Source organism: Dromaius novaehollandiae, chromosome 4 (assembly GCF_036370855.1).
Source record: "Dromaius novaehollandiae isolate bDroNov1 chromosome 4, bDroNov1.hap1, whole genome shotgun sequence".
Lineage (NCBI taxonomy): Eukaryota > Metazoa > Chordata > Aves > Casuariiformes > Dromaiidae > Dromaius > Dromaius novaehollandiae.
Genome location: NC_088101.1, coordinates 27417391 through 27442143, shown reverse-complemented (window position 1 = coordinate 27442143; position 24753 = coordinate 27417391). Strand labels below are relative to the sequence as shown.

The following is a 24753-nucleotide window of genomic DNA, read 5'->3' as shown; positions in this document are numbered from 1 at the left end:
GATCTTTCCCTTCATGGAAAACTAGATACAGAAAAGGTAACACATCTTAATTTGTCTGATACCCTGCTTTTCTATATGCCAGCCCTCTCACCTTTACTGTAGACGCTCCACCGTGAAGAGAGACTCATTTTTCCCAATCACTTAAAACGCTGTTTACCATCCTGTATATCTATGATGGAACATATCCTCACTTCTTTTGAAGTTGGTGGCTTCCTCTATGAGAAAGAGTTGTTTTTTTAAAAAAGTTTATAGTTTAAGTATGTCAGTATCTGGTAAACAAGAACACGCAATTTTGGAATAAATATTTTAAGAGTCAAAGGCTTTAGTTGATTAGAGTGTGCTGCTGCAAAGATACTTTTTTGGCATCAAGTATGCTCTTATTTGAGCCAGAAGAAAACTTCATTGGCTTTTTTTCCCCTGCATTCTCTGTGTTCCCATTGAGAGTTATTGCAAAGTGAGAAAGATATTTTTACATTAACCCTTCTACTTCAGCTAAGAACCAATGAAAGATTTACAGGTTCCTGGGTTCCTGCTTTACTATTGTCTCCTGTAGGCATGGAAACTGATAATACTATAGAAACAATGCCAGCCTTTGCTTTACCATGACCCACCTTCCGCCAGTATAAAAATAGTCTTTTTCATTAGTTACTTTTATAAGCACACCTGGCAAGAATACTACTGTAATATCCAGAATATTTAATTTTTTCTTCTAACCAACTCTAAGCTTAAAACAACCCAAAACTTGATTTCAGTTTCTACCTGTACTGCCTTCTGAGCTGAAACAAAAACATAATCTGACTCAGACGATAAAAGATGATCCCTTGCACTACCTTCCCCCCCAACTCTAACCTCACCCCCCCTTTTATTACCTCCTTTCTGGAACAAAGTATTTCTACACTGGGGAAATACTGTCTTCATCCCTTGCTCGTCCCTTTTCAAACTCCAAGGATTTGAAGCAATTTGAAGTAATTTCCTTCCATTTAATTTGTACAGGAAAATACGACAATCTTTTTTCTGCCACACAAGTCTAATAAGGACATCAGCCTTTGCATTGATAAAGGTAGGTGTCCTTCTTCCTCCAGGCCAAGACATGCTCCAGCTACAACCTTTCTTCTTTTCTGCTTGAGACAATGTATAATTTAAAAATTACTGAACAAACAATTTCCTATCAGATATTGTCCACATGATTTTGCTTTTACTCACACCAGAACGTGCATTGGGGCTATTGGTATTTTCCATTACAACAGAGAGCAGCCAGTAATTATGAAAAACCTAATGTGAACCCTAAATGAGAAAGATCGAGCCCCTGAGCTTGGAAGGTCCACCTTTCCTAATGCCAGCTGGTTACAGTGGCATCGTGAAGGAAAACCAATGAGACCCAGAGAACTCACAATACTTTCTAACATAGATTCTAAATACTTCTATCCTTTGGTTTTAAATTAATAAAACTCTCTAGAAAGCACAGTGCAGATAAACTAAAACTTCTCGACATGAACTATAACAGGGAAAACACCCTAGGAAAAGGTATGATCAGATTGATCAGTCTCTGAGCGAAGACATCCCATTTGTACAAGAGCATTAAAAATAACTACCAGTGTTATAAAGGTCAGATCTCTGTAATTTTGCCCAAAATAAACATGGGAACACTAGAATTAACCCGGTAAAAGGTTCAGTGTGGCAACATCTTTGCTGCTTTAACTGTTTTTATTGCTTGCAAAGACTAGAGACTAGAGAGCTCGCCCTGGTCCCCGCCAGTGCTCCCTGCTAACCCCGTGCTGCCAGCAGCCCTGCCGCCTCCTGCCCCACGCAGCCCCAGGAGGCAGCTGCCCCTTGGAGGCCTTCGGGAGGAATTCCTTAGAAAAATACGTGGGGGCAAAGCAGGGACCGGCTCTGACGCCGTCTCCAGCACTCCCTTGAAACGGGCTGGCCCAGGAGCGAGGGCAAACGGGGCACAGGGACCTACCTGGGAACAGCTCAGTCCCACCAGCTGCATCTAAAAGAAGTCGAGGCAGTCCTGGGAGAGGGCAAATGCTCTCAGCGGAGGGACAGAGCCAAAGACGCTACATTAGATGGAGGAGGGAACGTGCTTTGGTGTCCATATCGGCACAGGAGTGCTTCCTGGCTCCGAGGCCAACCTCGCTATTCAGAAACCTTCACAATGATCTCCTGCTTTTCTGATTTGAAGCTACTGAAGTACCTATAAAGAGCTTCAAGTGCTTCTGCAGAGCAGAGCAGAGCAGAGGTACCGACATACCAGCGGGCAGTTGGAAAGGGCCTAGAAATAAAGATCACACTCAAATCCAAATATTTCTAGAGAGCTGGGGCTTTGTTTGACCTATACTATTAGCATAATATAAAACAAGTGTACGGACATCGCTCTCCTTTTGCTTTTTTTTTTTATATTAAACAAATGAGAGAGGACAATTCTATTTCACTCTCATAAATGATCTCCTACCTTCTCTCACATGAAACAGTGGGAAGTAAACACCCTATTTTGCTATCTTGATATATCTTTAAGGTATTCATTACGTGAAACATACATATGGCAGGCGAACACAGATAACTGGTCATAAGTGATGACAGGCAAAAACATAGGAATATCTGATCTGAAAAAATGCCAAGCTGGAAGCCAGATGCCTACTAAACTATCCACTTTACTTACTGTTTATTCCACTCGTTTTAGAATGATTCAACATCTCTCTACATGAAACTCACTATTTATACAGCATCTTGTCGTCACAAAACCAAGTATTTTCCATTTCTTCTTCTAAACAAAGGATATAACAGCGGAATGGGAACTTGCCATTCATCAGCGGAAACTATTTGTAAAGCTGGGAAACTGGAGACACTAGGAAGAAAAGGCTTTAATGAAACTGGCCACTGTGTGTGCCAACTGTCAAGACTCTTCCAATATATATTCTTCCAATGAACACTCACTGAGATTCCTTCTGTATTTACTCTTTACATCCCAATTATTGCAATTCTTTGAATGATTCAAAAGAAAGGTAAGGTACTAAGAGAATATCTGCTAAATGCCGTATTAGAAACAGGCAGGTTTTTTCCCCCTGCACCTCGTTTGCAGCTGCATACAATGACCCATTAACTTATTTTTGGACTGTACAAAGCCAGCATGAAGACATTTGCTACTCATCATCAGCTAAGCACAGGAATTCACCACTGGAACCTCTGCTGACCCAGATCCAAAGAAAACTCCCCTATGCTTGGAATTTCTAAAATACAAGCATTACAGTTGTTGCCTGGTAAGAAGATCGTTTCCATATACAAGAGAGCGTTGGTTTGTATTTATGTTTTTGAGGGCTTATAACACGGCCAAAAGCAGATACATTTTCCCAGAACAGCAAAAGTCGTATCACTGACACTCGGGTGAAAACACAGTATTATTTCGACTCACTCCTCCAAAGCAAGGGAAGCAGTAGAGCTGCAACACTTTCCCAGACCAATATTTAAGCTGGCAATAAGAAGTTAATTACTGTCTTTTTTTCATTATGAGATCCCATCTTCTGTGGCAAATAAATGTCCTACACATGACAGCTTTGCTCACTGCACAACCCTCTCACTCATTCCCAGAGCACAGTTTGTCTCGTGCGGTGGAGGAGGAAAGCTGTTGTGGATTTTTCTTTGGTCTCTGATTAAGCCTTTACATATTTTCCTTGAACAGCCCTGAGGGCTATTCCAGAGACTGCCGCTGCATATGGCAAGGGCTGACCCCATTCCTGCAGCCTGGAGAACAGCCTCTGCAGCACCCACTGTAGTGTCCTCACCAGCCAGAGCTTACTAGTAGGTAATGCACCATTTTTAAAACACACCAGCATATATATAATAGCTAGTTAAATGAACCAAATTCCTCTCTGGAAGTCACACAGCATGTCCAATGACGGGCCAGTTGAAAAGGGCCACTCAGTGCTACACCAAGCGCACAAATACTCCAGAGTCACCCTGTCTTTTGGACCAAGACAAAAGCTTAGCTTATTTCCCTGCCCTGGCGAACAGCACAAAGAAAGACAGAGGAGCTGAGGCGAGCGCGTTACATTCTCCACTCTGCTATGGGAAAGGAGACTATGTGATTAAAGGTGACTGTATTAAAGATGGCATGGTAATAATAGGCTAGGACTGGCTACAGTAAGGTGGAAACTTTAATTCTGGCATTTCATACCTTTAAAAGCTTTAAGTGGCAACCTTAATACCATTCTTTGAATATTTGAAGTAAATATAATTACCTCCAATTAATCAAAATGAGGAAAGAATGAAACATTTTGCAGAGATACCGACATGAATAAATATTCAGAGAGCAGAGTAGTGACCACTAACGTATCAAAGTTTATTTTAACTGCCAGGCAAAGTCACCTGAGAAAGCTTCTCCATGTACACAGGGAAGGAAATAATTGTCTGATGTCCGCAGTCAGAAGCTGACTTACTAATAGTGGTGAACTGTAATAATAACAGCTGCTGAGAGCTCTTGGTTATATGGAGTAGAAAAAAGAGGAGCCCTCGAAGCGACCAGTTGACTCCCTTACAGATTCCCTTAGAGTGTTTCATAACTGCTTCTCTCCTCCCTCCAGCTGAGGCTCTGAGCCACAGGCCCAAATACAAAAGATCCCCAGAGCTGCGGGGAGGCCATGGTGAAACGTCTGGACAGCCCGTGACTTTCCCCAGCTTGTCCCCCACCTCCCTCCGCTCCTCCTGGCAGCACATCCTTAAGGAAGCCACCTGTGATCCTACTCAGGATCGCCCTGGAAGAGGCCTTTTCCCTGGTAACAACACTCTAATGCAGATCTCCCTTGGAAAAAAAAAGCCCTAAATTGTATTGTTTTCTGAGCAGAAACACAGAAGTCACAGTGTATTTTCTCAAACATTTCCTTTTATAATTTCCCCACCCCTCACTCGGAGAAGACTGAAGGGATGAAACTCAAAACACCAGTTTTCAAGACACAATTTGGTGCATTGACTTCACAGCCAGCACCATTATAGAAAGTTTTACCTCTGCTCCTGAATACTTCTGCGTGAGCTGAACAAGCTCTGCTAAGCAGACTTCATCACTGACCGGCATGGACTGAAAATGAAGTTTGAAGATCTCCCCACGAGTGGCTGCATCAGGCAAAGGCACATAGATAATTCTGTCTATTCTCCCTGGTCTCAGCAAGGCCTACAATGAAAATATCACAGAAAAGGTTATAACAAATGAAACATCACATCAATGAGGTAAAAACCATAACTCAATTAAAAACAACAACAAAAAAACCAAATAACCAACGATTTCAGCAAAAACAAGAAACTGCACAAGAACAACTCATCTATTTGTTAAGAGAGGTTATTCTCCTATGTTTGAATGGATCAGTCACTGAAGAGACAGTAATGCTCTCCAGCTTAGGAAATATCAGTTTATGGAAAAAAAGACATCATAAAGAAACTATAATCATTTTCTTAAAATAATAATTTTAGGCTTGTTACAAGGTGCGCTGGAATGTTAAAACTTGGCAAAAGGACAGATGGCAATGGACATATCCCAAGTTCAGATCTTCAATCAAGACAACAAGAAGCTTCGTTTTTTTTCTTTTTTTTAAGTGAAGCTTACATTCTATATTCCTTTGTTTTACCCTGAATTATTAGAGCTGTATAAACCCACAGAAAAAAAACTACTCTGATAGTTTTTTATGCACAATAAGGGAATGACAGACAGAGGAGGCCAGTAGTGCTCAATTTGAAAAAGTTAGAAAAAATAAAGTGCAAAAGCACTGTAGCTTAATACATTTTAGCATTAGCTTTGAACTGTTGGAAAACCCATTTTTTTCTTCTCCTGTGCCACAAAACAATTGAAAATTCAACAAAGAATACAGTTACAAGCGAAGGCCTCAGTTCTGCGAAGTTTCATACATGTATATCGGCCCTCGCACTTTGGTTTCACAGGGTTACTCAGATTATATACACTTTTTCAGGACCCAAAAGCAGAGCAATAGCAAGAGAACTAAATGTGTTAAACTAATTAAAAATCACCTCAGTGAGAAAAAATAAATGGCTCCCTTTATAATGTTAAGATAATAACAGTCAAAATTCCCTTAAAGGCAGCATTCTACTTATCTTTTCTAAGATAGAACTATTACCAAGACCTCTTAAGTTTGCCCAATGTCCAAGCTGAATTATGGGCCCAACTTGAGCCGTGCATCCAACACTTGCACAGAAAGCCCTTGGAATTTTGTCTTAGTAAGGATTTATTACCACAACGGTCCGGGGTTTGGAGCGCATGGCCCGGAAGGAGAAACTGAGGCACCTGGGCTTGTTTAGCCTGGTGAAAGAGAGGCCACAGGGAGTCCTAAAAGGGGTCTGCAACTGCTTTGAAGGGGAGTTTGCAGGCAGGACAGAGCCAACTCTCAGCAGCGGTGACAGGCAACATAACCAGGGGCAACGGCCACAAACTGCAGCTGGAAGGTTCAGACTGGACATGAGGAAAAACCGCTTCTCTGGAAGAGAAGGGCGGCCCTGGGGCAGGTCACCGGGGAGGCTGTGGAGTCTCCGGCACTGAGGTTTTCGAGACTCAGCTAGACACAGCCAAGCCCTCCCCAATCCAGTGTTGGCCGCGGTCGCACGCCGAGCGGCAGGGTGAACTACAAGGCCCCTGGAAGTCCCTTCCAACCAACATTTCTGTAATTCTATGGTTTCTGGACTGGGTCAAAAAGTAAACATTATCTATATATAAAATATTTATAGATGATACATAGGAGAAGCTGATCTTGTAAATTTATGAGATGGGATGAAGCTCATTTCCATATTTTTCTAAAAATCCCCACAAGTTTTGAAAACCTTCTACATTAAAAAAACTAAAAACCCTCCTAAGCCTTCCCTACTTGACATTTGAGAAAAAATGTGCACAGCGAATGCACATAAATAGTATTTAAACTATTTTTTAAAAACTGAACAATGTTTATAAGATTCAGCATGTAACCCAAATTGTTTTTATGTTATGGTTCTCCCTTGGGCAGAGTAGTTTGAGTTCCAGATGACTAGAGATATTGCATGGCTGTCCTGGGCTGTCAGCCAATAAGTCTTTTCCCAGCCTGATCATGTCAGTGAAAGTCATGCTGAAAAAATAGTAGGAAAGAGCTTTCCTTCCTGCACAGCATTGATCAAGTTAACACCCTTCCTAGGGTTTCTTTAAAAAGACTGTTGTGGGGCTTCAGAGTGGAAAAATGTATCCTGAATATTAAGAGATGTCTTGTTATTTTTAAAACAGAACATGAAAACGCTCAGCTAGAGAGAGTGTATGGCACTACAGTGTGCTCCATGGGGCCGTATACGAATATTACCAGGTTGTGGAAGACTAAAGGTCCACAGCTAGCCCAGCAGCCTGTCTCTGGCAGTGGCCAATGCTGGATGCCTAGGAACAAGTGTAAGCAGCAAGCCGTACACTGATATTTCCTCAGAAGACTGTGCTACTTTCCACAGCACTCTTGGTGCATTCACCTAAGAACTCAGCCCACTGATGATAACGCATCCAGTCTGTAATTCAGTGTCTAAATCGTGTGTGTATCAGGATGTTGCTGTTTTTTTGCCAAAACACTTGAAAGAGAAATTTGCATGTTTCAAGACTAGGCTTGGAGGGAGAAGAATTATACTACAATTGCATTCTACATGCTCTTAAGGAAATGCCCATAGCTAACTCTATTATTTAGAAGAAACATGAAATGTTCACATGACACGCGGTGGTGTGCCTCTTTTAAATAGAAGCAGGTTTAATCAGGAAGCCTAGAAAATTAGAACATTTTCTAGAGACAGTTTAGCTTAATACTAATGAATGACCATGGTTGTTGTGCAAGTGGGACAGGAAAAGTGTTTGATTAAAAGGAGATTCCAATCAGCTGGGATCAAGTGCTTCACTATATTAAGTAGGTCTTTGAATGCTAAGATGCAGTCATTTAGCATGATGTAGCACCCACTCATACAAAGTAGAATTACAGATGTAAAAAAGAGAATATATTCTTTTTTCCTCAAACAGTTACTTAAAATTGTATTTCCTCCAGTTTGTTCCAAATGCTTTGTGTTTTATATATAGTCTTAGCTGGAGGCCCGAGTTTAAAACACACTATCATTACTTTTTGCTACAGGCCTAGGGACTCTATCCAAGACAGCCAGATGTGCTGGGAACTGTACAAGAAAAGCACAAGTCAGTCTCTGTAACACTAGCTGCTTAAATAGACACAGACAAAAAGGAGAGGAGAGAAAATATTCTGTAACCTCATTTGGGAGAGGAATCAAATTCTTTCGTGCCTCCAGAGAAAGAAGATTTAACTGAGGACATTCTCCAGCCCTGAGAGTTGGTCCCTACTAGCCTTCATGACCATCAACCCAGGCAAGGTGCTCTGGTGCCTCTGACAGATCCTGTGCACAGCTCGTCTGCACCTTACGCCGCTGTCATAGCCCTCTCCCCTCAGGAAACCGCTGATCCCCCTCCCCGCTGTATTCCTGAGGTATTAAGAGTGGATGGGGATGGTGAGGAAGGGGCCTGTCTTGACCAGCCTTATCCTACTGGAGAGTTAGACCTGGTGACAGGCCCGTGCATGGATCTCAGAGCTGCTGTGCTGCCCAGTTGTCTGAAAGCAATCGGAGAGCAATGGAGAGTTGAGGCCACTCTCACTGCGGCATACCATGTCACCGTCTCAGGTGACATGGTGAGGCTTTTGGTCTCTGCATGCTCCTTATGGACTCGACTTTTCTTTTTTGGCTAGAATGATACAGGAGTCAGAATTGTCCCACATGTAGAGGCTGTCAAGTTACCGATAAGGGAACAAGACATCTATTCTTGACATACTTGTACTCTGGTTATTGATGTTTCTTCTGGAGGAAAATGAGCTCTTTCTGCATTGCTTAGGGAAGTCCACTGTGGCATGGATGTGGATACCTGCAGTGCTGGTGTTGGCTTTAACACCAAGGCCCAGGTCACAATTATTTCTGTTGCTGGAAGGAGTGTTGAGTTTGATGGATGTTGGCGCCAGGTTTTTCCTCCATGCTACTTATGTGCAGATCCAGGAGCTATTTGTCTTCTCAGTGGGATGATGTATGATGCAAGCTTCCCCACCAGCAGGGTTTTGGAGATGGTTGCTCCAAGCGTGCTGTGACCTTCACAGGCCGTTCCAGAAGATGGAGCTTCAGCCTTGCAGTTTGCTCTTTGGAAATCGGACGGAGAGTGATAAGAACACTAAGGTTTCTTCTGGACTAGACCCTCTCCCCCCAGGGCACAGCTGGCCTGGCTGCCTTTGGGATCCGGCACGCGCTGAAACAGGCGGGAGGCAAAGCCGCCTGGAGTTGACCCTCACTGCTGAGCTGGAAGAGGAGAAATTCAGGAAGACAAGCCCAGAGCAGTGGGAGGAGCAAGACTGGGCTATGCGAGAGAAGGGGCAGGTGGGGGAGGGTGAAGAGTTTAAGTGGGGCTGCAGGTTCAGGCAGATATGAGCTGTTGGGAGCACAAAATTAACTGCTTGCGGCTGGGAGATGCAAAACTGATTTGAGGCTAGGAGCACACAGAAGGTGGGAAGTTGATGGGGCCAAAATTAATTGATGTGTGCGCAGAGCTACATAATTCACTGATGTTGAGATGTGAGGGTTGCATAATTTATGTGGGCCAGGAAAGGCACAAAATTAAATAATTGGGGTTTTGGTAGAAACCAGAATACTTCATACCATTAACCAATTCTTTTGCAAGTTTATGTAATTTTTTTGTTGTTACCACAACAGTTATGAAAGGGGTCTGAGTGCACATACACTTAAAGGTTACTAGAGGTAAGCATAAACTGCGTTCTTCAGGAGAGCAGCAGGGTTCAGGAAAGTGAGATAATCATCAAGCAATACATAATATCATCAATAATAACAACACATTTTAATTAAGAAGAAACTACTTCCCTTTCAAAAAGAAATGCTTAAATTCTTTAGTAATTAAAATAGAGTATTACTTCAAAATATATCACTGGAAAAGATAGCTGATAAAAAAATCTGTGTTTTTTATGCAATTATAAAGATAATTATTTCAGGAAAGAAACCTTAAAAACATAAAGCCAGAAAAATATTTTTGGTTCCTGTTAAGAATGGACTAGAATTAACCTTAAGGCTTTGCTGCTTTTCTGCTACTTCTTTTCTTTCTCAAATCATCCATCTTTAGTTAGCTTTTTCAAAGGATGCTTAGCCATTTCAAGAACTACACTGTCAAACAATGCAGAATTGTAACAATGCTGCTGGAAGCATACACAGCTGATGAGTTTTCTAGGGGACTGGAAAAATAACTTTCATTCTGACAGGCCTCTACAACCATGTCTACATTCATCAGTATCTTCTCCATAGGATCTTAAAACAAAACCTACATAAATACATAGTGCAAGAAGGTAGCCAAGCATTAGAAAAAACATATATAATTCCAGAAATATGGTAACCTTTGACAAAATTTTCATTAGCAAAATGTAACCTGCACAGCAAAACATACGACGCACAGCAAACTGCATATTCAGGTGTGTAAGAGAGAGCAAAGAGGTTCAGCAGGTAACAGAAGTTAATCTGGAGAATCAGCGTTGCTGAGTGTTCTCTGCTGCAATGAATCTCCACAAGTAGAAACAGATTTTTATACTAAATTTAAGACATTTCCTTTCAAGCAAATACTTTTTTATATAGAACCTAAAAAATGCAACTAAAAGGAGTTTAGTCCTGCCTTTGGAGTCCATTGGGATTAGACCACAGATGAAAACGAGAGAACTGGAAATAACAGAACAATCTGTTTCCTTTGTAACTAAATCCTTCTAACTTAAATTAACAATAGCTATTTGTTAACCCAGTTGTGGTCCCTACTCACATGAACTCCTGAAAATAAGAGGTACTTTGTATCTTGTAATATAATTTGGTAATGCAAATCTTTTGACTGTCATCATTACAGTATTTGACCATATGCAAAGCAATTAAAAGTAAGTCATATTCTTCCTGTCCTGCCCAGATGTCAGGACAGAGGAATTGCAAGTGAGGAAAGTATTAGGGTAAAAGATCGGGCTAAGGAAGTGAATTTGTTAACAGCTGTGAAAGGGCCTTCTGCTGCTGCCACGTTTCTCCCTTGCAGGAGCAAACTCTTGCTCCCATGAAGGTGCTTCTCCTACACAGCGAGGCCCACCCCAGCACCTCCTCTGTTCCTCCTTATTCTGTGAGAGAGCAGGTCCCCAGCCTCATGCGACAGACCAGGGAGCCCTTGGCATTTTAGCATCTTTGAAAGCTTCAGGTACAGGAAGCCCATCTATCCTGTTCATTAGATGCGCAACTAGAGGCTTTTTGCAACCGTGGATTACTGGGACGATTAGAAGGTGCTGAGGGGGGAAGACAGGGAGGGAAGACGTTAAAAGTGTCACTATCGAGCAGTTGAAAATTGCAGTCCAATGGGTAGTTAAATATTACTGTTCTACAAGCTTTTTATTCCCCTGTCCATCTGGCATGAGCTGTCCCAGGAGGCAACCCCGAGCTCCTGTGTCAAGCGACACACTTGCTGTCACAAGGTTGGAGTCTTGCGATTACAGGCTCTTGAGTCAAGCGATACTGTTTTTTCTCTTGCCAGGAGCCCCTTTCCCCACACTTTTCCTCCTCCCCACCTTCTTCCTCTCTGTGCCAATATCAGTCACCACCTTCGGCCCATGCCAACACCTCTAACCAGTTCCCCTCTTTGATGACTTGTTTGTTGGTCGCCACCCTCGTACTTATCCCAAGATTTGTGCAGATTATTCTCTGTTCTCATTACACAACATCTACAGTTGCTCTCAGGGTGGAGCAGTTTGCTTCTTTAACCTACATAATACCTACTACCTTAAAAGCTGCATTCACAAACAGAATTTTATTAGATATTATTGGAAAAGAGCTCCCACAAAATGTTGCACTCCTCTATTATCAGTCCCTACACAAAGACTTCACCTTCCACACAGATTTCTAAAAATCAGGCTGTACAACCCTTTTGTCATGTCAGTCTTGCTCAAGACCTGGAGCATTGTGCAAGTTGACAAGAAAAGACATGATAGGTTTGACAGCAGGTGTTCAGGAAGAATGTGCACTATCAAGTGGCAGCACTCAGTGAGGAACCGCGAGCGCAGCATCAACATTTTACTTAGGCATTAACCATAAGTAAAAATTAAAGGCAGAGAACAAACATATAGTTTGATACGCCGACAAGTAGTAAGCCAGCTTGAACAGGGAAACTGTTTATATTATCGGAGTCAAACCCAAGATGAAATGATACAGAGAGTTAACCATCTGAAAAACAAGAATGTAACCTGCCCTTTACAGTTAAGCAGTCAAATGCCCACACTTGACTAGGATTCATCTACTGATTTTTCTTACCTTCCAGGTGTAAGATCATTATTTAATCCTTTTGTACTTCAACCACTGATTTTTATCCATTTCCAGTTTGCCTCACCAACAGCGGGAAACTTTTCCATACAATCCATTGGATCTTCTGAAATTACTCTCTAGCTGGCCACCAACAGGAACATTTTCAACTACCGTTACAGATCGGTTCCTTAATTTATTACAGCAAAACCAAATTTAACCTATTGTTCCAGTTAGCAGAAAAATAACACACTCATCTTTTCTTATAAAACAGAACTCCGAGAGCTGTCCTCAATCAATCCTGAATCAACAGAAACTGTTGGTGTCACTCATATGAACAACATCCCTTGTGTCTGCATGTTTCTCCTACCTCCTCCTAAGCCCATTTCCCACAGTTCCTCCTGCAGCATGGGCAACATATCTGTGCCAGGCAGAACTGGTGGCCATGCATACACAACGGGTGCAGGACAGAGGGACGGACCGTAGGATTAACGCTTCTCCACCCTCTAAGGAAACTGCTGCGGTTACAGAAGCAGAAAAACTGTGCAAGAAGCCAGGCTCGTATTTCCTAGCCAGCCCAAAGCTGGAAATGCTGAAGTATTCTAATCTTTTTAATCAGAGTAACATCACTGTCCCAACAGCTGTACATCGCAGTCTTGCCACAGACCAAATTTGACTAATAGAGCTAATTCAAGGAGAATCATGGAGAAAGACAACTTGAGGAGAATTGTTTCATTGCAGCAGTGAGACCATGTCAACACAACTGTAAGGAGCAATGTGCTCCTTGGCCCATGCAGACAATACCAAAGCATGTTTTTAAGTGATTTTGTTCAGATAGGATTAAAATATCCCAAGAAACAGGGTTCCGGTCACTTCTCTTGGCAGAAACATCTGCAGGCAGATACTCTGCAGCTGCAGAACCAGTATCTCCATCCTTTATTGCTGATATTTCAAACAGTTAAATCAGCCAGTTGGCACAAAGTAGTACAGTGCTCACTGGGAGCCAAGCTTTGCCCTGGCCTCAATCTATAAAAGTCTAAAACTGTCAGTAACACAGCACATTTTCAATTCAGTAAGAGCAATATAAATCCTAGCAACACTACTGATATGACTCCAGATACTCCGGACTGGCACTACAGAAATTCAACTCAAAATCTAGCCTGCTAAATGTACTAAAAGACATGGAAGCACTGTCAGTAGAACCCAGCTCTCCTCCCCTCTGCTTTCCAGTCTGGTCTCAGAAAAATTTTATGGTCTGAAACAATTCAGCAAATTCTCCACAATCTGCACATACTTTCAGGACAATCAAATACACATTTTCAAGCCACAAACTCTTTGCAAAAAAAAAAAAAAGAAAAAAAAAAGAAAAAAAAAAGGAAAGCGCCCAACCTTTCTTCCTCTTCTCATTCAGGATGCACTTACCATTCTCTCCGCATGCCTGCACAGAGGCAGAATCTCAGCTCAGCCCTATTGCTCTGCCTTGCTTTACGAAGGCAATGTCAGACACAAGATCCTGTTCTCACCTCATGTTAAATCTGATCAGTCTTACCGCACTAGTGAGAGGAGAGAAGATGCCCTGATCTTTGGCTGTTTTCCTGCGATGTTAATAAGGAGTAGGAGTAATCTAGTACTTTGCAACTTGGTGGGTTGCACAGAGAGGTTTTCTGTGGAGAAGGAATCAGAGCTCCCTGTCCTGTGCAGCTGGGCAGCTCTTCCTCCCCTACTTCTAATAAAATGATTTTCCGTAAAGTTAATTTTAACTGAAGAAAAAAGACCTATCATCAGCTAATAAACAACGTAACACACCTTCTTCAGCATATGTTTACATAAGAGAGTCCTCCATGGTCCTGTGTAAGAGGTGAAAAACCTCAGGAATGTCAGTTTTTTCTTTTCCCTTTTTGGGGGTGAGGGTTTAATAAAAGAACCCCTTTAAGAAAAGATAACAATTATATGTAATGGAACCTGGAACCAGACTCTTTTGGCAATTAATCACCCAGGAGCCGTTGCAATCCTGCAGGCTGTTTCTGACAGATTTTGAGAGCTTTACAGGAATCACTAGGATAAGATGTGCCTGGGCTGGCTTCTGACAGGGACCGATCATGTACAAAGTAGGTTGTTGGTTTGGGTTTTTTTTTCAGTTTGTATATTCATACGGACATACACATGCATGCACATACACGCACACTGAGACGTATGCAGCTCTATACACATTTACGTAGGATTCTTTCTTTACATACATGGAACAACTGCAGAACTCATTTATTAGCCCAGAGGCAAAAAGAAAAAAAAAAAAAAAAAAAAAAGCCTTTTCTTCCTCTCAGCAAAGTAGAGCTATCCATCACTTAACAGAGATACTTCCTGTTTTCAAGCAGTTGGGAAGGCATGACTTCCAACCCAAATACTTGGCTTGGCAAACTATTCCTGTGTTGACAGATGCTTTTATAACCACTTCATTCCACCTAAAGTTTCAGTATAAAAGGAGATTTTTTTTTTGAGGGAGGAGAAAGGGAGAGAAGGAGAGGAAGGAGAAGGAAAAGGAAGGAAAAATACCACAATTATAACAGCTGGATGACAGAGGTTAGCATAGCTCTGACAGATGTTACCATATAACCTCAAAACGACACATTAGAGAAAAAATGCAAAACCTGTTCCTTGTAGGAAAGAGAATTTTGAACTCCTGCCAAAATATTACAGTTCTCCTCAGAAGCTTTTAAAAGCTGTAACAATGATCTAGCACATAATACAATATTTTTCATACATAACCTATGCCTTTAGATTACCTCTGCTCTGACTGATTAAATTACCAGCACTGGATGAGACTCTTCTCAGAGAGGTATCTTATCCTCAAGTGACAAAAATATGCAGCAGGTCAGCTCCATCAGGACCCTTCTAGTAACACCTTTCTACATCCTCTTTTCGCAGGATTCATTAACAGAACATGCTGTAAACTATTCTCAAGACCGAATACTTTAGTGTGTGACAAACAGCAACAAAAACGCTTTGCACACAAGGAGGTATGTTTGAAAAGCTGGGTGATCCATTCTACACCACCTTGTCTCGTATCAGTTTCCATACGGCTTACACCTGGTTACTTCAGCAACTGTCCTCCCACAAAAATCCTGATGAGTTTACCTGGCCTGTGACCAAACCTGACAGATTTACCTGTCTAACAAACTAGAGATAAATAAAGTGTAAAAGAAATGCTCGCGGAACAAGATAGGTATGGGAAACAAGCTCTTTCTAAGGAAGGAAGAGATCAGCAGAGAGGTAGGTAGCATCAATGAAACACCATTCAGAAGCAGTTCCAAAAGCAAATCAATGACCTTCGGTCATTATAGGCAATGCTGTGGCAGAGAAATTTCATTTCTGGTTTTCATTATTTGAAAGATCTCATTTCACTATCAAGGCTCTGGAAGACCATCTGAACCAACGGACCAGATAGTGGTCACAGTAACTGCAGGCTGAGGAAGAAGACATTTTACACACGGAGAGAGAGAATAAAGGCACGATACAGGATATATCACCCACTTATGCTTGAACTAGAAAACCAAGGTGATCTCTTTTCAAAACTCATCCTGAGGCTTATCTTCCAGCAAGACAGGGAGTGAGACAAACAAATCATGTTTTAAACCCCTTTCTTTAGAAAGTACAGACTTCCTGCCCCTGTAACTGGGTCCAATCCAGTTGCCTGAACACAGGTGCCTGGTGCCATTTGAGAACACCTAAGGCATCCGAGATACCTCCCTGGGGCTGGCAGGTCCTACAGAGGAGGTATTCTCCCTGCCGAGGGCCTAGCATGCATCTAGGCAGGAGCCCCCTGAGCAGAAGAAACGGCACCAGATGCCTGTGTTCAGGCCACTGAATCCCACCCTTGCTTTCAGTATAGGCACAACCAGAAGACACACTACAGGTTTTTAACTCGTTACCTGACAGTGCCATGCATAAACACAAACGAAGCCCCTTCTCCCTTTTAAAAACGCACTTTTTCTTGAGGAGAAAAAAGAAACACATGAGTATATACAGTAGGAAAGCAGCTCCCAAACAGCCCCCACAAAGCAGTGGGCATGCAGGGGAGCACCATTTGCTGTGGGACATCTAGCAGCAGACATGCAAAATAAGCCTTTAAACATGCCATGCAGGTAAGGAGCCTTGCTGGGGCCAGATGAGCACATCTGCTTGCTGCACTCTGGAAGGGCTGTTCAGGAACAGCCCGACGTGGCTGATGAGGAAGCCACTGGTGTAACAGCACAGGTGACATGGTTCCAGAGGTTGAGACAGTGCGGTTAGTACAAAAGAACTGCAAGCGCAACTACAAAATCCCAGATAGCTTCATGCCAGGATATTAATACAGTCAAGACACAGCCTAATTAAGAACAGTGGTGCACTGGCTGGGTCAGAAGCCAAGATACTCTGCTACAAGAAAAGGCCCCAGCAGACATGCCTTCTCTTATTATTGCAAGCAGACAATTGCTGACTTCCTCCACCCGGATGCAGGAAGGCAACCTGGTGGTTTTCTCTCTTATACAGGCAGAAACCACTTTGTGTGCTGATCTTCAAAATCTGTGGGTGGTGCTGAGTTTACATAAATTATAGTGCTTGCTGCAGTTGCCAGGTGCAAGTGACAGATAGTGCTTGGACTCTGGGATTAAAATATGTACTTTCTAGCCATTAGGCCTGGAGCAGTACTGATGGAAGTCCTGAAATCATTTTACAGGTCGGCCCAGTGTTTATAGCCACCCTACTCACATTTTTTCCCCCACACTGCCAGCAGGTGCTTCAAACATGTGCAAGACTCTGCCAATCATTGTCCATCTGGCCTTCTCCTTGACTGTCCCCTACTTTATTAAGTCACCCATGTTTCCCTCTCTAAGCACTTCTTGATGTAGGAATTATTTTGGTCATCCCCTTTTATATGTTCTGCAGTCAGCCTCAAGGCATTCCTGCCATGGCAGACAGTCTGGCATCAGATCTGGCTTCATTCTTACCACATATCCCAGATATTTCCATCTTCATTTCTGGATAATTTAGGAGATTAAGTGTTGTTCAACTCCCTGATGAATCTCAGTATCTGTTATAAATTCATTCCATTTAATACCTACTATTTCCCTGAGGCATTTGCTTTCAAAAGCTTTTAGATGTCTGTCTGTACCTTTGGTGGATTTCCAGCTTTCATATCTAACTGTTAAGGTGGAAAGAAAATTTCAGTGGAAGACTCATAGATCAGTTTTAAGCTATATGTTATCAACAACGAAATCTTCTTCATGCTGGTAAATGCAGCTGCTCTCTTGCTGGCGTGTGTAACATTATTTCTTTCTAGACATCATGTTAGCTCACATTTTACAGCCATGCAACACGAAGATGCCTGTTTTGCATATGACTTGTTTTCGCATCATAATATTTGAGTTGAAAATTGCTGCGGTTCTCATCATATGTATTTGTGTTTTAACTTACTGCTATTTGTCCTTTGTGCATCAGTGTGTGTTGGGCTGCCTTTCAACCTTTGCTTGTGGATGGCTGAACTGCCACTTAGGAACTAGGTTATCTGGAAAACAACTTAGCTGTCATTTCTGTTAAGTAACATCATGCATGTTCGACATGAGTCAACCTTTTCTCATCCACTTTTTTTTTTCCTTAGTTAAATGAGCAGTTGCTCCAAACAGCAGAGGGGAAAAATTGCACCTCTATTTGACACTATTGTCTGCATGAAGGCATATTCATCTTATCAATATGTACTTTAACCAAGTAAGTTGCACCTTTATTTAAAGCCTGATGAGGCTATTACTTCTCCTAACCCACTCTGTTATTTCAAGATGTTAGAGACTCAATCCTGACGGACACAGTCGAATGTTAGCTTAAAAACTACATGTATAATATAGGTTATAGTAAGTGGGGTTTGTTTTTGTTTCAAGTGAATGTTTCCTTTAGTTATGGTGGGGATTAAATCTGGTCAGCACATGATCTTCTGTTCTCCTGTACCTTAGCTGATCCCTTTATTCTGCCTGAAATAGCACAGGAGAAGACTTTTCTATCAGTGCAGAAAGCACAGTATCACACTGGTTATTGCAATAGCTTGAGTCACCTTTATTTTTTTTATTTTTTTATTTTTTTTAGTAATTACAGTGAAACTTTTTCTATTAACTCATACTTAAAAATGCTCATAACTTTTATCAATGGCTTCTTTTAACATTTTCTGGGGACTTCATAATCTATAGCTTTCTGTGTGATTTACCTTTTGCATCAAGTCTTTCCCTTTATGGTGAGAGTTTCATAATAATATCTACTCATTTATTTATTTGCTAAGACTGACAAATTGTTGCCCTGCTCAGCCATTTAGTATAATCATTGCTTATTTTCTTCCCTTTTTGTTATTAAGGTTTGGGTTTTTTTAATTATCAGGTCTTTCAATAGGTATAAAATATGTTAAAGTGTTTTCCTATCACACCTTAACATCTGCTTATGCTTCTTTGACAAGGTCATCAATATATCTCTTCTTACAGTACATTTACTTGAGAATCCTTTGTGGCACACTTTTTTTTAAAAAACTTTGTTTCATTCAGTTTTGTTCTGAAAGGGTATGCCTGAACAGTTCATTTTCAAACATTTCAAAACTTTTACATATATTGATCTACTGTGGTCTCTTAATGCTTAAATGTCTGGAAAGCAGCCCCACTTACTGTGCCAGGCACAAAAGACCAAAAGCAGCCACCTAGAGTTCCTGAGGTAAATTTGTCCTTCAGATTTTGCTGTTAAGTGTTGTGGAAGTTTTACTCTTCTTCAGTTTACAGGTGTCCAAAGAGGTGTGACTCTTCATATAAATAAGCCCACTCTCCTTATAGAATGCAAATTTTGAAAACTTTCAGTAATTTCATAAATACATAAGTTATTGCTATACCTTAGCTGTACATTGTCTCAGCTAATAATGGGAATCTATTTGTGTCTTATCCTGTTGCCAGTGTCACAAAATCCTATCCTTCAGTACTGAAGAACTTAACGTATTGCTCAAGCAGAGAAAACACTTGATTGCGCCATCGTTTAAAAGAAGCCCCGTGTTTTTCCTACTAAACTTCACTGGGGAGTTATTGCTCACTTGCAAAGTGGAAACAGGAAATATCTCCAGTATTCACGGCAAAAGTCTTAACTTCCCAGAATTTAGCAGCGCATGACCCTGAAAGCTTAAGTGACTTGCTTTAGAGTCACTTTGAACTACCAAATTTATCTTGGGTTCTAACTGCTGTTTGGATATAGATTTGAACTGTACTCAATTTAACATAACCATTCGATTACTCCATCTGTCTTTTTGCAGTAATATTCTGAAAATGTCATGTAGGCATGCAATATATCATTTAAGACAGACAACAGCACAGCTCATGACACAGTTTAGGAATAATGTGCCCAGAGTCTGATGTTGCCCAAGGGCAATGTGGCTTCTAAGGAGACATCTATCTGTATTTTCTGTTGATTTAGACTTCCCAAACCGTCTGCAAACTGCAGGAACTGTATCAAGACATTCTAAATTCAGATTATTCTATCTTACTTCACAGTGACCTTAGTACTCAAAGCTGTTCTCTAACAAAGAGAAAAGCTGAACGGCTGCCTTCTGAATACGGACAACTCTTGAGTCCTGAGGTTAGGATTTACCAAAGAAACCTAAGAAACAAAAATCCTACTTCACATTCGTAGCTACATTTCTAACACTGAAAGCTTCAGAACACTGAAATTTCCTCCCACATATTCTTTAGCTTTCAAAATTATTCTCATAATCATTCTTCAAGTTACTGAATCCATGAAGCCATGCTTTGGCTGAAGGCCAGAATATGTAGGATCAGAGAATTTCATTTTAGCCAGGCTGCTCTGATGGAAAAATCAGAGTTTCAGATTCTGGGGATGCAATGATAGTCTCCCCTGTACCAATGGCATATGCATGCAGAAGTCTATGGGAAGTCTCTGTCAAGAAACTCAGCTCCTTTCATGATGAGCACCAGAATCAGAACAATGATGGAAGCTGGGCGTATTGCCTGGTTGCTCCCTGAAGGCCTGCACATTTCCACAAAATCCATCTGAATAAGATCTGGTGCATACCAAGTCCCAGGGAAGAATCGCCACAGTCACAGGCTCAGCCTGTGTACAGGTACTCCGTGTAAACATGAGACACAAGTGCATGCACCCTCAAGAGAAGTTTCATCGGTGGATTTATGGGAACAGCAGTGGACTGAAACACTAAGAAAATGGGAATCCTTTGGCTTCCTTGGGCTGCTATTGCTTACCAAAGAGACTCCACTTTGAACTTATCACACACCAGATACCATCAGGAGTGAATCACATCAGTCTAAATTTAGTTTCTGACACGAGGCCAGGTCATGGTCACGGAACACCACTCACTCACGAGGAATTCCATTTAACGAGGACAGGGGCCCTGATGTCACAGGGACAACAGGATGGGGACAAGAGACTTAATATCCCACGGGCACATTGAGGACATGGGGAAATCCAAGGAAAGAAGGTAGCTAGAAGTATGAAAAGAAACTTTAACGCTGGTTCCAAAACTAAGACCACAGCCACTACACCTGAAATTGTCAGATTAACAGAAGTGAGATGCCCAGAGGGAAACTGGGTCACAACTGGGAAATACTTAACTACTACACTGAGACACCCCTCCTCTCGAAATACACTTAACATGAAGGTATATCAAGCTAAGCTGAAACTAGTGAAATCTATTTGTGAGATATTGCACTGAAATGAGGAAAGGGCTTCTTTTTTCTTCTTTTTTAAAGGATTGGACCATGCTTCCAAATTTTGAAAAGCTTGGTACTGCTGGAACTTGGGCTAGTTACGACAGCATTTCACTGTAGACTTCCAGGCAGCAAAAATGTACTTGGCTATGGAACACATTTCTAAACTAAATGGCAGAAACTCCACTTCTTGAAACTTTAAAACTAAAGAATATGCTAAAAAGATTTTTGCAGAGAACATTCCTATATATATGCACAGCACATGATGACATTTCCCAGCAGTTACTCTTTTAATTGTTATCTGCACTTCTACAACTTCTTTTCAATGCAAAAAAACAGGAAACACTTTGCTTTTCAACAGGAATTACTAAAGAGATTTCTTTGTGCTGTAATTTCTGTCACAAAGGGTGCTGACTATGAATCAAAAATTATTTTTTTTAACATCAAAAAGAAGATAATTAAAAAAAGAGTTCAAGTAAGTTTTTTCACCAGAGCTGTGGACCGTGAATGACAGACAGACTTTGCTACAACTACAATTTTGCATCTACTCAAGATAAGTTAAAATTCAGTTGCTGATGCATGGTTTAAATCTTCCTTTGCAAACACACTTGGCTTAACATCTCTGTTCTGAAGGTTGACGTTTTAAAGACAATACTCGCATGACAGATAGAACACACTTTCAAAACTCAGAAACCTTTGATTCTTAAAACATAAAACTGCCAGTATTCAAAAGCAAGAAAATCAAAAAATGCCTCACTTTAATAATCTACACAGGTGGGCACTAGAGCCTGCACCGGCAAATTCCCTCAGCAACAGAAACGGTCTCCAGTCACTGCAATGCTCCAAACCTCCGCAAACTTTTATTCCCATTTCTGGTACACCTGCATATAAAGCAACAGGAGTGTTTCATAACTCATAAGGTTTCAGAATTCCTGGAAGATTTATTAGCCAACTTGACAGCCACTCGCCCCTCTGAGGGTGCAAACGTTCCCAAGACAAAAACGAGGGAGGGAAAATGAATCTCAAAGTTAACACCGTTTTTCTTCCACTCTGCACATAGGAAATGTCTCCAGAAAAATCCTCAAGGTCCTTGCACATAATACAGAGCCTGCTCCTGTTGCACAGTGCTTCATATTTTATTTTGTTATATCAGCGCAGGCCGAAGACTGACAACAGCCAGCTCAGCTCCAGCCATGCGCAATTACAGGGTGATGTGTGGTGGCTAAGTCCGGGCCTGGCCCACTGCCTGCGACTCATGGTAACCAAAGAGAAGAGGACATTTCTATGTAGAAGTCCGGGAGCTCTGCAGCGTCCTCTAGAGCACCGGGCTCCATCTGTTTTTAAATCGCTCAGATTTCATCATTAAGCATCCATTCAAAAGGCTTGGCTACAAACCGCTCGCTTGCAGGAGCCGGGCGAGATGCCTGGAGCGGGTGTACGATATGCAGTTACACACAGCGTTGCCCTTCCACAGGCTCACCTCAAACCACAGCTCCCTTCATCTGCAGCTGTGAATTGCGAGTTCCCTCCTTTGCCTACGAGAACCTCTTCTCCATTTCATATCCATAAATCTGCTTGGCCGGGCTGCATGGAAACAATCTGCATTCCTATCTTTCCCGTCTGTGCAAATGCAACAAAAAAGTGACCGGAGGAGAGGGAGGATAAGTGGTAGACCATTTACCGGGCCATATGTTTCCCAGGCCTCTAGGACGGGCGAGACAAAGATGATCTAATACCAAAGCCTGGTTTGGGGGAAGCAATAAGAGGGTACCGTGCTCCAAATGCGACACAGCTACTTAGACCTTCTGTATTCCCAAACAATAAATTGCAAGCAACGCGAAGGGCAGGCAAATATCACACTCCACACCACACCACAGCACCGCAGAGCTTCTCAAAAAGCCACTTTGCTCCTTCAAGGTCGGCCACACCAAGAGGTATCGCCCAATACGATGTCCTCTTAATTCAGGGCCCCGTGGAAGTCCAGGCCCTGGATGCCGTATGGCTCCGACCCGGCCCTGAGCTCTGCTCACGCAGGCTTTACTGGCTGCACGCTGGCACAAACGCTGCCTCTGCACAGTGCCCAGCCTGCCCAGGGAGCAGGACATGTAACCCGCAGTATTTTGTCTGCACAGATTTACTTTAGACTGGAAATACTTTTTTTTAAAACAAAGGAGGTGGGGGGCTGGCTACAGGGAGGGGAGAGCTAGTGCTGATTGCAGCTAGGCATTTAGGACGCCCTCTTAAATTAGGTATGACTACGGGATTGGAAAGCATTTACCGAACACAGGAAGAGGATGGCTAAGGACCGGGTCCCAGAAGTTATTCTTATCATTGGTTTAGTTGAGATTTCAGTATCACATCTGGCATTTCCTTCACAAAGAAAGGATCAGTTTCAGTTAAAATACGTACTGGATGTAGATAACACACACCCAGAAAAACAGATTTTGCCATCAATTTCAAAATGAAAATATTTTAATTTGACCAAAGACCATGTCGACACATCTCTCCTGGAAATCTAAGAGGAGGCTATTCCTTCTCTCACTCATTCACCTTCCTTGAACTCAGCTTCTAAACACAAAAATGGCACAAAAAAAGCCATTTTCTAAGAATTGGATTTGAATTTGTTATAGTTACTGGTATAATATAATATCAACACTACTACTTAGAGAAGCATCCAGACAGTAATATACACAAAGTAAGCATAAGTGATTCTGGTCCTTTACTAAAATCTACCTTACTCAAAATAAAACAGTAAGACATAACTTGTCACTTTCTTTACAATAATAACCACAAAAATTTATTAAGCTTATTGAAATGAAGTACTGTTTCTCACTGGTTTCCAAATTACAACTTGATAAATTGGAATGAAATTTAAAAAGCCTTTTAAACTTCTATTAACTGCTGTAGGCAGTTCAATGGAGGTCTCAGATTATCATAATACAGCTGATGTTACTATTCATATTGCTGAAATAAAATTTGATGCATTCTAAGTTATATCAGAAATAACTCCTTTAACTTCCTATTTGTATCGTTTTAAATTAAGACAGACAATTGGAACACCCCAAAAGATTTCTTTTTTCAATTACATATTTCCTACTTGTTTTTCTCCAGGTTTTCATTCTTGCAAATTTCAGCGAAGCAGCTTTAAGAGGTAACAATTACAGCAAAAATGTTTAATTACCGAACTAGCTTTTAAATGGTACCTGTGGGCACATACAGTCCTCACATGAAGTTACTTAAAAGTAAACCCACAGGAATTATTGTTAAATAATGGTATGATTATCAAAGAAAATTATTCTATGTGAGTCACTTTACATTAATTACAATATATTATTTGAAAGGTAATGTAGATGCAGTTTATTCCACAGTGCTTTTAATACAGTTTAATGAGCAGCTCTACCAGGAAAAATAGGAAAGCACTGGACCGACAGGCAGCATGTGACACAGCTCTCCCATAGCCTCACAGCATGCACCAAACCTAGTCCCTATACACTGAAATCTGCATCAGCATCAATCTTGGCAGGAATGGACGGAGGCAATAAAACTAATGAAAATCGGTTACAAGATACTACAAACGGCTCTAAAACTTCGAGAAAAAACCATGCAATTGAAGACTGACCAGATTTTCAAATCCAGCTTTCTAGCACTCTTAAAATACCCATTTTACTTCCTA

The 24753-nt window shown here is 41.5% G+C and overlaps 1 protein-coding gene across 4 annotated transcripts in view; it reads right to left on the bottom strand.

Moving 5' to 3' along the window:
* AFG2A (AFG2 AAA ATPase homolog A) overlaps nt 1–24753 on the bottom strand; it is a 205723-nt gene that overhangs the window by 34366 nt on the left and 146604 nt on the right. For 3 of the 4 annotated variants that reach the window (XM_064510666.1, XM_064510667.1, XM_064510669.1), the window contains exon 15: nt 5000–5164. In XM_064510666.1, the coding sequence (XP_064366736.1) occupies nt 5000–5164 (165 nt within the window). Of the gene's footprint in view, nt 1–91; nt 216–4999; nt 5165–24753 lie in introns of all 4 variants that reach the window. The other variant, XM_064510668.1, reaches the window with a different exon arrangement.